The 13,138-nt window shown below is 42.0% G+C and overlaps 1 protein-coding gene across 1 annotated transcript in view; it reads right to left on the bottom strand.

The window, feature by feature from the left end:
• Positions 1-13,138, bottom strand: part of Agk (acylglycerol kinase) — a 79,022-nt gene that overhangs the window by 3,121 nt on the left and 62,763 nt on the right. The window contains exons 12-14 of the mRNA XM_052173515.1: positions 7,702-7,849; positions 7,191-7,288; positions 1,542-1,612 (exon numbers count right to left, since the gene is read on the bottom strand). Coding sequence (XP_052029475.1) covers positions 1,542-1,612; positions 7,191-7,288; positions 7,702-7,849 — 317 coding nt within the window. The remainder of the gene's footprint in view (positions 1-1,541; positions 1,613-7,190; positions 7,289-7,701; positions 7,850-13,138) is intronic.

Below are 13,138 nucleotides of genomic sequence, written 5' to 3'. Positions count from 1 at the left end.
ATCAAATTTCTGTTCCTTGGTCCTTGTGATCCTTTATTCAGCACAAAGCAATGTATTTTACTTTACAGTAGAGAATTCTTTTATCCGTATAAATAGTCTTAGCTATTTTCTGATCACTCATCATAGGTAACAGCCCACTTAGCACATTGACCTTTGCTAAATGGCCTGGGAGTAAAGCATCAGACACAAGCATATGAGACCTCAACACACATGCACCCATTTGGCTAGTTATGGTAAATACAAAAAGAGGGGAAAGGATAGAGGGAGGGGTTTAAACCAGCCTGGGCTACTTAGGGAGTTAAAGGCAAGCTTGGGCTATAATAGACCCCATCTCAAAAAATTTTTATCTTTTGTTATTTGGAAATAGCAATTTTTTCATGTCATCAGCTTCCTCATGATTCATTGAGATATTTGGGGAAACACATGAATTACACAAATTTACTTAAGAACCAAAAGGAAACTTGCTTAAAGAATGCTGAACATAATACCATTTAATTAATTGATACAATGAGGGGTTTTGTTTGGTGTCAGTTTTATAAAGGAGATTTGAATATGGCTGCTCCCACTAGCTAGACTCAAGTAAGATACTGTGCGATTTATGCACACTGTGGAAGGGACAGGCTTTTCCCTCTTCCTTTTACCACAGAGCGAGAGTAATCAAAGGCTGTAGAAGGGAGCATTCAGTATCTGAAGAATTTGTATGAAAGGAGAGAACAACGCAGACCAATGAAAAGCATGCTGCTGCCTACGCTGGAATAGACAATGACGCAGCCATGGAGACACAGCTGTTGCAGCAGCAATGTCCAATCCCTAAGTGGGCACGAGAGGGAGCACCAGGACAACGCAAAGACAGCAGAGCAGATTCCTGGTTGGCATGGGAACACACAGCTCCTTAGATACTTTGAGGATGTCTGGAGAGTTTACAGAATCCTCAGCCAATGAAATTCCAGCCAAGGCAGGAGTTAACAAATCAGGCAGGACTTGGGAGAGTCCACTGTATAGGACAAGGGGAGCCTGGGCAATGTCCAGGTGGATACTCAGTGTCCTTTTAGGTTTGTCCTTGATGTCCTGGGAATGGGAAGACAAGGTGAGTGGCATTCACAGTAACAGTGGCTGGGAAGTGCTGCTCAATGTTAAGCCTCCTTGAGACTGACAAGGTCCTGAGACATGATGCTAACCTGCCATTTTACAGATGGAAAAGGACTGAGGCAAATCAACAACCTTAGAGTCCCAGAGCCAGCAAGGAGGCGCTCAAGCTCCCTGACTGAAACTATAGTCCATAGCACTGCTTGAAACACTGAATTCTTTAATTTCGATTGAAAGGCAGACTGTTACATTCTGTCCCTCCCAAAATGAGCAGAGAGGGCCAAAGTACACAGGCAGCAGACACGCCAGCTCCATTATAAAAAGAAGGCCGGCATTCCCAGACAGACAAGGCCTTTGGCAGGTCTCCCTCTTAGACAGACAGCGCACTCTGAATGGAAAGGTTTGAGGACAGCAGTTACTTGATGAAGCCCACTCCCTACAGGTCAGGCACTTACCCTAGGATTATGAAATCTCCTTTGCTGACAGTGTCAGGCTCAATGCGAATGTTCATAAAGTCCTCTTTGCTCTAGAAAGATTAAGAATGTGAATGTTAAGACTTGGAAACTGGGCTAATGAAGCTGTTGCCCACAGGTATCTGGGTTCTCTAAAATGTTCTAAACACAACCGGAGCAGAAAACAGCGACCTACTTATTCCCCAATAATGGTTGCAAAACCATTTTTTTTTTTTTACTTTTTAAAAAATTGGATATTTTATTTATTTGCATTTCAAATGTTATCCCCTTTCCCAATCCCCCCTCCCAGAAACCCCTATCCCATCCTCCCTCCTCCTGCTTCTATGAGGATGCTCCCCTACCTACCCACCCACTTCCACCTACCCGCCCTCACATTCCCCTACACTGGGGCATCAAGCCTTCACAGGACCAGGGGCCTCTCCTCCCACTGATGCCCAACAAGGCCATCCTCTGCTACATATATGGCTGGAGCCATGGCCTCCCTCCATGTGTACTCCTTGGTTGATGGTTTAGACCATGGGAGCTCTGGTTGGTTGATATTGTTGTTCTTCCTATGGGGTTGCAAACCCCTTCAGTTCCTTCAGTCCTTTCTCTAACTCCTCCATTGGGGACCCCAATGGTTCTATCCATACAAAGCTTTGAAAGCCTGATGTACAAGGAAGTGCTATAAAAGAGTCATGATTCCTGGGCCCCTCCTCAGTTTCCTAGGAGTCATTAGCAAGCAACACAAGCTTAGCCTTCGAGAAGCAATCCCAACACCACCTTCTTGGGGAAGTTCAAACCTGGTAAGCCCAGGAGAACATACAGAAGCCTCTGTGAGCTGTTGCCTGAGTTTCAAAGGTAGCATTAAAGCACAGCTCTATCTCTCAACTAGGAAATACAAAACACAATGTTCTGACATAAAGACTGCTCAGAATTTAGGTTTCACAGTTCACCCAACTATCTACTAAGAGTCAGCCACATTTCATCAGCCTTCAGAATACCTGGGTTACCACAGAAGCAATTTTGCCCACAAAGAACTTACATTCACTGTTGGGAGTGCAGGAATACACAGAATAATAAAGGATTATATTACTGAATGAAGCAGAAAATGGGAATACTAGAAGTACATCAGACTATATTATAAAATGTCATAAAAAGACAAGAGTCTGAGATTGCACTGGTGGTAGTAAAATTTTAAAAAAGGATTTATTTTACTTTATGTGTAGTACGTTTTGCCTGCATGTATGTCCATGCAGTACACACATCCATGGAGGTCAGAGTTAGATGGCTGTGAGCTTCTGGGTGGGTGCTGGGAACTGAACCTGAATCCTCTGAAGACCTGGGTCCTCTGAAGAGTAAGAATGCGTGTATGCTGTGGAGCCATCTCTGCAGCCCCAATGACTAATATTTTAAAGAAAGGCCAGGGGAGAGGTGACCTGATCAAAGGAAGCTCAGAAAGTCAGAAAGGAAGGAACACACTTATCAGGGGAAGTGTTTTTCACACATCTGCAGGTATCCCTGGAGGGCTGATTAACATCAGGATTCTGTTTGTATTTGTTGATTCAAAATTAATTTAAAAAACAGACTCAACTCTGCTATCATTCTCAGAGTTAGCTCAGGAGGACTGTTTTAAAGCTCAAGACTTTTTATTTCAAACCACTTCCTTATAATCTGATGCTGCCAGTCTACAGATCAAACTTTAAAAAACACTATTTCTAGGGACAAGCCATCCGTACAATGGGAATGCCCAGTCAAGAACTTTAGGTGGGGTTGTCCCTGAAATGTACAGACTGGGTGGCAGGGGGAAGAAAAGTGGATGACTCTGGAGGGGAAGAGAACATCTGTATGGATAGGGCTCTGGAGACCACTTTAAGGAAGGTGTCTTTTAGGTTGAGTGAAATGGAGAGGCCATGGAAGGCTCTAAAGAGGGAAATGTTCTGGCTTGTTTGTAATAGGGTCACTGCCTGCTGTGCTAAGAACTGTGACAGATCTAACTGCAGAGGGAGGCGGTGAGCCAGAACAGGTCATTACAGAGAAATGAGAAGGAGCAGTGAAGGCTCAGCTGATGCCAGGATGGCATTGAAGAGGTGGGGAAGAGACTAGAAACTAACTAGTGACTGGGTCTAATGCACAGGAGATAGAGGGAAAGGAAACCGGCATGTTTAAACTTGCAGTGGGCAGCAGAGCCATGCTCCAGTAAGAATGAACATCAACATGTGTTTTCTGTTAAGAACCAGAGAGAGTTACCTGAAGTTTCTCTGATGGCCACTAGATTCTGCTGGGTGCTGTAATATGTTAGCGTATTTGTGTTCCAATGAAGTCCACAGAAACTTGAATTCTGTGTGACTCTAACTCATTAAGATAACGTTGGTCCCATGGCTGTCCTCTGCTGACAGCTTTCCTCAGCTTTGTTTAGAGGCACAGCTAGGTTACCTGGAAATGGCGACTCTATGGATTAGCCTCCAGATTTTGGTAGAGGAAATACAAGCCTGGAATCAGACTGATTTTGTCCATATGGAGGAAATGGCCTTTTAAGGATCAATACCCCACGCCTGACAACAATTTTCACCTTTACCTTGTGGGAACACACTTTTTGGTCCTGCGATGTGAATGAATCTCCTAGGACTGAGCCTGTTTCTTGGGAGGAGTTCGTTCTTCAACTCAGGTGTTTCTCATAAGACATATCAGTGGTGATACAGACAAAGCCATAGAGATCTTAGTGGATCTTGTGAATTTCTGGCTCACACCTCAAGGCAGCTTTGTTTTATTTTGCTCTGCAATTCTTATTGCCCAGATGCCCCTGAATTCTCAAAGATGCCTTCCCAGAAGAGAGCATGGACCCTGGTAAACCCATCTTCATGTGGCCTCAAAAGCAGGACACTAGGACAGGAACGTGGCTGACCTTCTCTGAGTGCCTTCTCTCTGGGACCCCTGTTATATACTACTTATTTCCTGCCAATAGTTATTTCATAGTTCAGTGTTTAAGATACAAAATTAACATCATTGCTTTTTCTATATCTTGGCCAGTAGTCTCATATCCATTCAAAGACCAGCTCACATTGGCAGATTCAGTAAGAATCTTATTGCCTTAATGGATGAAGAAAAGACACTTGATAGAATTTAATGTCTAAGATATTTAAAGTTAATAAAACTCTTGGCAAACCTAGCAAAGTTTTCCTTATAAGAAACATCCTCATCTAATAAAAGGCATGCCAAAAATCTATCAAAATTAAGAACAAAGCAATGGCCCCCATTAGCATTACTTCTGGCTGGTACTGTTTGCTGTTGATAATAGCAAAATCTATAACAAACCTAAAAGAGTCCACAGGCGATTCAGCATCAACACACACACACACACACACACACACACACACACACACACCCCAATTACATGTCTGTCTCTTCAGTCAGAGAAATGAAGTTTTAAGAGATTATACTTATAATAGCATCAAAAATAAGATAATCACGAGCATTCCCAGCAATAGACAAATACTATGGAGAAAACCATAAAACTCCTTGAGTGACACTGAAGCCCTCAGTAAAGGAAGGAATACATCACATTATATGCCATAGGTTTAATACTGTAGAAATGCCATTTCTCCTCAAATTGTATGTGTACAAGGCAACCTTATAAAACTTTTATGAAGAACCTAAAAAACATCCTCAAGTATTTATAGAAAACATGGGGCTGATGAGATGGCTCAGGAGATAAGAGTATTAGCTGCTGTTCCAGAGGAGCTGCGTTCAGTTTCTAGCGCCCACATTAGGTGGCTCACAATGATCTTTCCATCTCGAGGGAGAGTCAATAAAAATCCGAACAATTGGCTAGTGGAGTAAGTAAATAAAATTGGAGTCTTTACCTGTGCTACTCAGAAAATTCAATTATGGGTGGCAGGTTTGTTTTTTTTTAAATAACAATGGAAGCAACTATCTCATGAAAATCATTTAAAATCACTCAGCAATATATGATGAGCATCTCGTCACATTAGTAAATATAAAGATTATATTACTTTAAACAAAGGCATCAATATTTATTTACTCAATCTATCTAATGTACTGTGCTATCGAAGAATAAACATGCTTATTTGAGACATTAAATTTCTCACATTCCACAATCCTAAAGCTGTTTTCATATTATGGATATATTATTTTAATATAAACAATATATTAATGATAAGTAAACATTAATATAAATGATAAGTAAACATTTCAAACTATTACATAACAGCTACAGTGTGTGAATATTTTACTGTATTTGCTTTTGCAGAGTGGTGAGGGAAAAAGAAAGTAACTGTGCTCCGCTAGAGATAAGCAGCGTCACATAACTTTGTAATTAGCACAAAGATAAGAGCATTCAGCAGCCTGCATGTGACTCATCTAGAGCTGCAATCACACACTCACTGTGCTCAACGCTTTCAGGGAGATTCAGTCATCAGAGACAAGAACAATGGCAAAAGAACACGAGCAAATACTGAAACTATATTGTTACCACAGACTGAGAATAAAGAGAATGTATAATAGAAATGTTATCTTCTTCTCAAAATTCTCTCTGAACAGAGGACTTTTCAACCTCATGCATTCATGGTGATTTATTAATTCTGTGTTAAGTAAGGGAAGACTGTGGACAGTAAGGACTTACGTGCTGGTGCCCAAAAACTAAGCAACTGCACCCCTTCCACAGCAAGGGGTGTGCACTACCAAAAGTCAAGAGTGTTATAGCTCACAGCCTCATGAAGGCAAAGAGATGGCCCAGCTCCCCGTGTGCATCGCCACTGAGCGCACCATGCTGTGGAACACATGGCCAGGAGTTACTATCTCAGCTGCTCTTCTTAGCACTTGAGCTTTGTATAAAAGGCAGTTAGTTAATCGGTCTTGCTCAGACACACGGTGTAAATCTGAGAATATAGCTAATTCATGTAAGATTCTTAGGACAATGATTCCCATGTAATAAACATGAGCTATTTTTATTAAAATGTTTCCCTTTGTGCATTTTCTATTTTTAGCCTTTGACCCCTTGTTTAATATTGTCTTTGTTTGTTCCTGATTGATTTACTTGAGGAGTCTGTGATAAGGAAAGCTAGTAATTGCTGGACTACCACAGCCTAATATTCTCCCCAACTGTCATTCCGAAGTTTATCTTTTTCAAATAAGTAGATGAATGCATCAATATAAAAATTGCCTTAGGTGACATGCTTAGAAAAACTTCTTTGTACTTTCCAAGTTTCTACCAATAATTATTTAAATGTTACTTAATACTTAAGAAGCTTTATAATTTTGAATTTAGTTTATTAATTCAAATGGAATTATTTCCAAAGGCAAAGGGAGCTGGCTGTGTTTGCAAATATTTTACAGGAGACATAAATTACTTGTATAAATAGAAAACGAGTCTCCTTCTGGTCTGAACCCTCCAGGCCATCCAAGCATGAACAAAATGTGTGTTCAGAGATCCTTGAGCTCCTGTGTCCCAGTGCACTCAGCTACCACTTCCCTGTGCAATTTGTTCTCAAAGGCGCACTACACCTCCCTTTCCTTGATCCTTTCATCTCTATGCCCAGAGTAAAGCAGAAAAATACTGAATCAATGCAAGAAAAGCACCTATCATTTTTCCCCCAGACACCAAATGCATTTTTTTTAAATGAGCGCACTTACCATCAGATCAAGTTGCATGTTTCGGGTTGTGATGGACAGTTCAATGGTTGACAGTTGTACATCTTTCCAGACCTCAGGGCTCACCTCTCGGGAGAAGGCTGTGGGAATCCATCAGATGTGGGTCAGTGTTTCTATTGACATTTCTCTATCCCTATCACGTGCACACACCACACACACACACACACACACACACACACACACACACACAGAGACAGACAGACAGACAGACAGACAGACAGACAGACAGACAGACTACTCAAGGTCCCCAGCTCTTTCTTTGCCCAACTCTACTCTTTACTTAGTTTCTGACACACGGGGATAAACACCAGGCTCTCTATGCCTCAAGCATGCTCACTGACAGCAGCACAGTAGCACAGTTGTCACTGACAAAGAGTACAAGGAACTGCGGTGCCTAGTCACAAGACACTGCAGCCTGCCCTGGCTCTGGGTGTCTGCTCCAGGTCACTTCTAAGCTGAACAGGGCTTGTAGTCCAGTCACCACGTTGCTCACCATCCTGTGGCTGTGCCCAGAATGAGGCAAGCCTGCGTAATATTCTCCTGTACAGAGACGGCCGGGGAGGAGTCTCTTCAGGCTCAATGGGAGGTCTCTCTGTTGGGCCCGTGTAAGAGATGGAGGCTTGATGAGTCTGAGGCCACTCCTGTTAATGAAGAAGAAAACAGCATTCACCATGTACACATGTACACATAAGTAAGTCCTGTGCAAAGGTCAGAATTCTAATAATTTGTCTCTTCAATGAGCACAGTTCTCCCCGCTTGGGAATATGAAGGCTTCAAACCTTGCCTTAGAAACCATGAATTGTGATTGTGGTCTCTATTATGTTCCCTAACATACAACAGAAAGAAAAACAAATTGAATTGACAACTACTGTTCACACTTACTTATCCAAACAATAGAAATCAATATTAATGAGGAGAGTGGTCCCATGATAAACTTACTCTCTATTTATGGATGGCACACAAACAAGGAATGAAATCAGTTGCATCAAACACCTCCACACCTCCTTCACTGCTGGTGTCAGACTCCATACAGAGGACAGAATTCGAATCTAGCCTAAGGCCTCTTCCTGCCTCAAAGCTCATCATTCTCACACTAGATACTTTTATGATACATTTTTTTATCTATTATTGTTATTATTATTATTTGTGTGTGTTTGTGTGTGTGTGTGTGTAGGGATCCCTAAATCAGAACTTAATGTTTATTGGGGTGGGGGAATCACACTGCTGAGTGTGGACAGAAGCCAGTGAGGAGCCTGTCCGCGATATCACAGAACCTCAGGCTCTAGCAGATTCTCTTGACTCTTACAGTTAAACATTCTGTGCCACCTTTACCATCTATCCTCCTGCTTCATTTTCAGAAACATAGCTTCAAACTGTTTTCAAATTCTATCAGTTCCATCGGGGAATACAATGTCACTTTCATCTGGACCTAACTGCTACTTCTCTCCTGTCTCAGTGATAAAGGAAGCCCTTCCCCTGTGCAGGAACCCTGGACATCCTTTTGTCTGTGTATGTGTTTAACCAGCTCAGTCATCTTTTCTATCTCCTTTCTCTTCATTTCCTACTCCCCCCTCTCCTGCTTCGGGGTATATAAAAACACAGCCATCTGCTTATTTATAACCACTGCTCGCCAGGCGGTGGTGGCGCACACCTTTAATCCCAGCACTTGGGCGGCAGAGGCAGGTGGATTTCTGAGTTTGAGGCCAGCCTGGTCTATAGAGTGAGTTCCAGGACAGCCAGGGCTACACAGAGAAACCCTGTCTCAAAAAACAAAAACAAAAACAAAAAAAAAACAAAAACAAAACAAAAAAAAAAACGAAAAACAAAAAACAAACAAACAAAAAAACCCACCCCCCCAACCCCCCAAACCAAAACACTGCTCTATTGCCTTCCTGTTCCTCTCAGGGTAACCTTTTCTGTCTTCTCTCTCTTTTTTTAAAATTTATTTTCTAAATTCTTTGTTTATATTCCAAATGTTTTCCCCTTTCCCGGTTCCCCCCTCTCCATATGTCCCATAGGCCCTCTTCTCTACACCCATACTCCAATCACCTCCCTCCCTTTTCTCTGTCCTGGTACTCCCCTACAATGCTGGATCAGGCCTTTCCAGGATCAGGGCACTCTCCTTACTTCTTCATGGGAATCATTTGTTATGCTAACTGTGCCTTGGGTATTCAGAGCTTCTGGGCTAGTTAATATCCACTTATCAGTGAATGCAGTACATGTGATTGGGTTACCTCACTTAGGACAATATTTTTCAGTTCCAACCATTTGCTTAAAAATTTCATGAATTCATTGTTTTTAATTGCTAAGTAGTATTCCATTGTGTAAATATACCACATTTTCTGTATCCATTCCTCCATTGAGAGACATCTGGGTTCTTTCCAGCTTCTGGTTATTATAAATAAGGCTGTTATGAACATAGTGGAGCATGGGGAATCCTCTGGGTATATGCCCAGGAGTAGTATAGTCGGGTCCTCCGTAAGAGTCATGCCCAATTTTTTGAGGAATCGCCAGACTGATTTCCAGAGTGGTTGTACTATCTTATACTCCCACCAGCAGTGGACCAGTGTTCCTCTTTCCCACATCCCTGCTAACACCTGTTGTCTCCTGAGTTTTTAACCTTAGCTATTCTGACTGGTGTGAGGTGAAATCTCATGGTTGTTTTGATTTGCATTTCCTTAATGACTAATGAAGTTAAGCATTTTTTCAGATGCTTCTCCACCATCTGAAGTTCTTCAGGTGAAAATTCTTTGTTTAACTCTGTACCCCATTTTTTAATAGGGTTATTTGGTTTTCTGGAGTCTAACTTCTTGAGTTCTTTGTATATATTGGATATTAGCCCTCTATCGGATGTAGGGTTGGTGAAGATCTTTTCCCAACAGCAATTTGTTGGTTGCTGTTTTGTCCTATTGACAGTGTCCTTTGCCTTACAGAAACTTTGTAATTTTGAGGTCCCATTTGTCAATTCTGGATCTTAGAGCATAAGCTATTGGTGTCCTATTCAGGAACTTTTCCCCTGTGCCCATGTCCTCAAGGGCCTTCCCCAGTTTCTTTTCTATTAGTTTCAGTGTGTCTGGTTTTACGTGGAGGTCCTTGATCCACTTGGAGCTGAGCTTTGTACAAGGAGATAAGTATGGATCAATTCGAATTCTTCTGCATGCTGACTTCTCTTTAAAGTCAAGATCCCCAAAGAGGAAAGTCTACCCTGACTGTTTGCATCTTTCTTTCTTTCTTTCTTTCTTTCTTTCTTTCTTTCTTTCTTTCTTTCTTTCTTTCTTTCTTTCTTTCTTTCTTTCTTTCTTTCTTTCTTTCTCTCTCTCTTCCTTCCTTTCCCTTTCTTTCTTTCTTTCTTTCTTTCTTTCTTTCTTTCTTTCTTTCTTTCTTTCTCTCTCTCTTTCTTCCTTCCCTTCCTTCCTTTCTTCCTTTCTTTCTTTCTTTCTTTCTTTCTTTCTTTCTTTCTTTCTTTCTTTCTTTCTTTCTTTCTTTCTTTCTTTCTCTCTCTCTCTCTCTCTCTCTCTCTCTCTCTCCCTTCCTTCCTTCCTTCCTTCCTTTCTTTCCTTCTTTCTCTCTCTCTTTCTTCCTTCCTTCCTTCCTTCCTTCCTTCCTTCCTTCCTTCCTTCCTTCCTTCCTTCCTTTCCTTTCCCTTCCCTTTCTTCCTTCCTTCCTTCCTTTCCCTTTCTTTCTTTCTTTCTTTCTTTCTTTCTTTCTTTCTTTCTTTCTTTCTCTCTCTCTCTTTCTTCCTTCCTTCCTTCCTTCCTTCCTTTCCTTTCCCTTTCTTTCTTTCTCTCTCTCTCTTTCTTTCTTCCTTCCTTCCTTTCCCTTTCTTTCTTTCTTTCTTTCTTTCTTTCTTTCTTTCTTTCTTTCTTTCTTTTCTTTCTTTCTTTCTTTCTTTCTCTCTCTCTCTCTCTCTTTCTTCCTTCCTTTCCTTTCCCTTTCTTTCTTTCTTTCTTTCTTTCTTTCTTTCTTTCTTTCTTTCTTTCTTTCTTTCTTTCTCTCTCTCTTCCTTCCTTCCTTTCCCTTTCTTTCTTTCTTTCTTTCTTTCTTTCTTTCTTTCTTTCTTTCTTTCTTTCTTTCTTTCTTTCTTCCTTCCTTCCTTCCTTCCTTCCTTCCTTCCTTCCTTTCCTTTCCTTTCCTTTCCCTTCCTTTCCCTTCCCTTTCCCTTCCCCCTTCCCCCTTTCCCGCTTCCCCCTTCCCTTTCCCTTTCCTTCCTTCCTTCCTTCTTGTCTTTCTTTTTGATTTGTTCTGCTTTGCTTTTGTTGTTTTCTTCTTTCTTTTTTCTTTCTTTTCTCTTTCTTTTCTCTTTTTTTCCTTTTCCTTCCTTCCTTCCTTCCTTCCTTTCTTCTTCTTTCTTTCTTTTCTTTTCTTTTCTTTTCTTTCTTTTTTAACACAGAGTTTCTTTGTGTAGCCCTGGCTGTCCTGGAACTCACACTGTAGACCAGGTTGTCCTCAAACTCAGAAATTCGCCTGCTCCTACCTCTTGGATGCTGGACTAAAGGTGTGCCTCACCACCACTCCCAATCAACTGCCTCCATTTCTTCACCTACTGTTTATTCCTCGACTCTCTTTGCTATAATCTAATCCTCTTACTTTATTTATTCCTTGGCTCTCTTTGCTATAATCTAACCCTCTTACTTTGGAGCTTGCCAATCCTCTGGCAGTTCCTAAGTTCAGAAGATGGTCTCCGTTTTTATTTAGACTCTTTCCATCACTTCCTAAAACTTGTACTTTTCTCTCTCTCTCGAAATTCCTCTTTGATTGGCTGCTATTCTGGGATTCTCTTTTGGCTTTTCTCTTAGTACAGTCCATTTTTTTTTTTTTCTAATTTTCTAAATGTTTACAGTCCTCTGTGCTTCTCCTGGCCATCTATTCTTAATGGCACCTTTACCAAACCTGCACTTTCAATAGCAGCCACATCCTTACAACACAGAAACACTTATCTTCATCTCCAAACCTCTCTTTGAGTTCCAGACAGAATCACAACTGTATTTGTACCAAAGATATTCTCCACTCGCCACACACCAAACTGAAACTTCATCTTTCTCCACAAACTCGGTCTTACCATCATCAATATTAATAAAAAAATGAAGTCAGACAACTCCAGTCCCTTAGGCTGGCAATCTGCCAATCTAATATTCTTCAGGCTTCTGAGAATTTAACTCCAGTAGCACTTTGAACCATCCGCCATTAACAACCCTAGTCTGCATCTCAGCACTTACTCTTCCTTATCACTGGAGGACTTTGTCAGTCTGATATCTGCTGTCTTCACCTACTGCTACGCATGCCCAACTTCCTGTGCATGTTGAGGCCAATTTTCCCACAGTGCAGATTTGTGTACATAGATACTTGCCTTAGCCAGCCCCACCCTTCTGGGTCCTTTTGCACACATTCTACTGTGCCAGCCTAATTAATGACCATGGTTTATCACAGTGGCTTCACACAGCCCACTTCTCTATCCCAAGTGCCCTTAAATGCCACCTCCTTCATGAAGGCTCTCTGATCCTCCTTCAGGTTTAGGAGGCCCACCTCTGTTCCTGTGTGGCCTGTCCACATTTCTCCCCCACTATCTGTCAGGCCACTGATCCACTGCACTTTCCTCTGGCATATGATTAGGTGCAGAGGCCAGAAAGCCCGTGCAGCTTGTGCTCTACATGCCAAGCACAGAGCAGTAAGTGCTGCGGCTAGCCCCATCTATGCTAGCCCCATCTATGCTAGCCCCATCTATGCTAGCCCCATCTATGCCAGCCCCATCTATGCCAGCCCCATCTATGCCAGCCCCATCTATGCTAGCCCCACCTAGGCCAGCCCCATCTATGCTAGCCCCATCTAGGCTAGCCCCATCTAGGCTAGCCCCATCTAGGCTAGCCCCATCTAAGCCAGCCCCATCTAGGCCAGCCCCATCTATGCTAGCCCCATCTAGGCCAGCCCCATCT

This window comes from Apodemus sylvaticus, chromosome 2 (genome assembly GCF_947179515.1).
Source record: "Apodemus sylvaticus chromosome 2, mApoSyl1.1, whole genome shotgun sequence".
Lineage (NCBI taxonomy): Eukaryota > Metazoa > Chordata > Mammalia > Rodentia > Muridae > Apodemus > Apodemus sylvaticus.
This window is presented reverse-complemented; position numbering and strand designations above follow the sequence as displayed.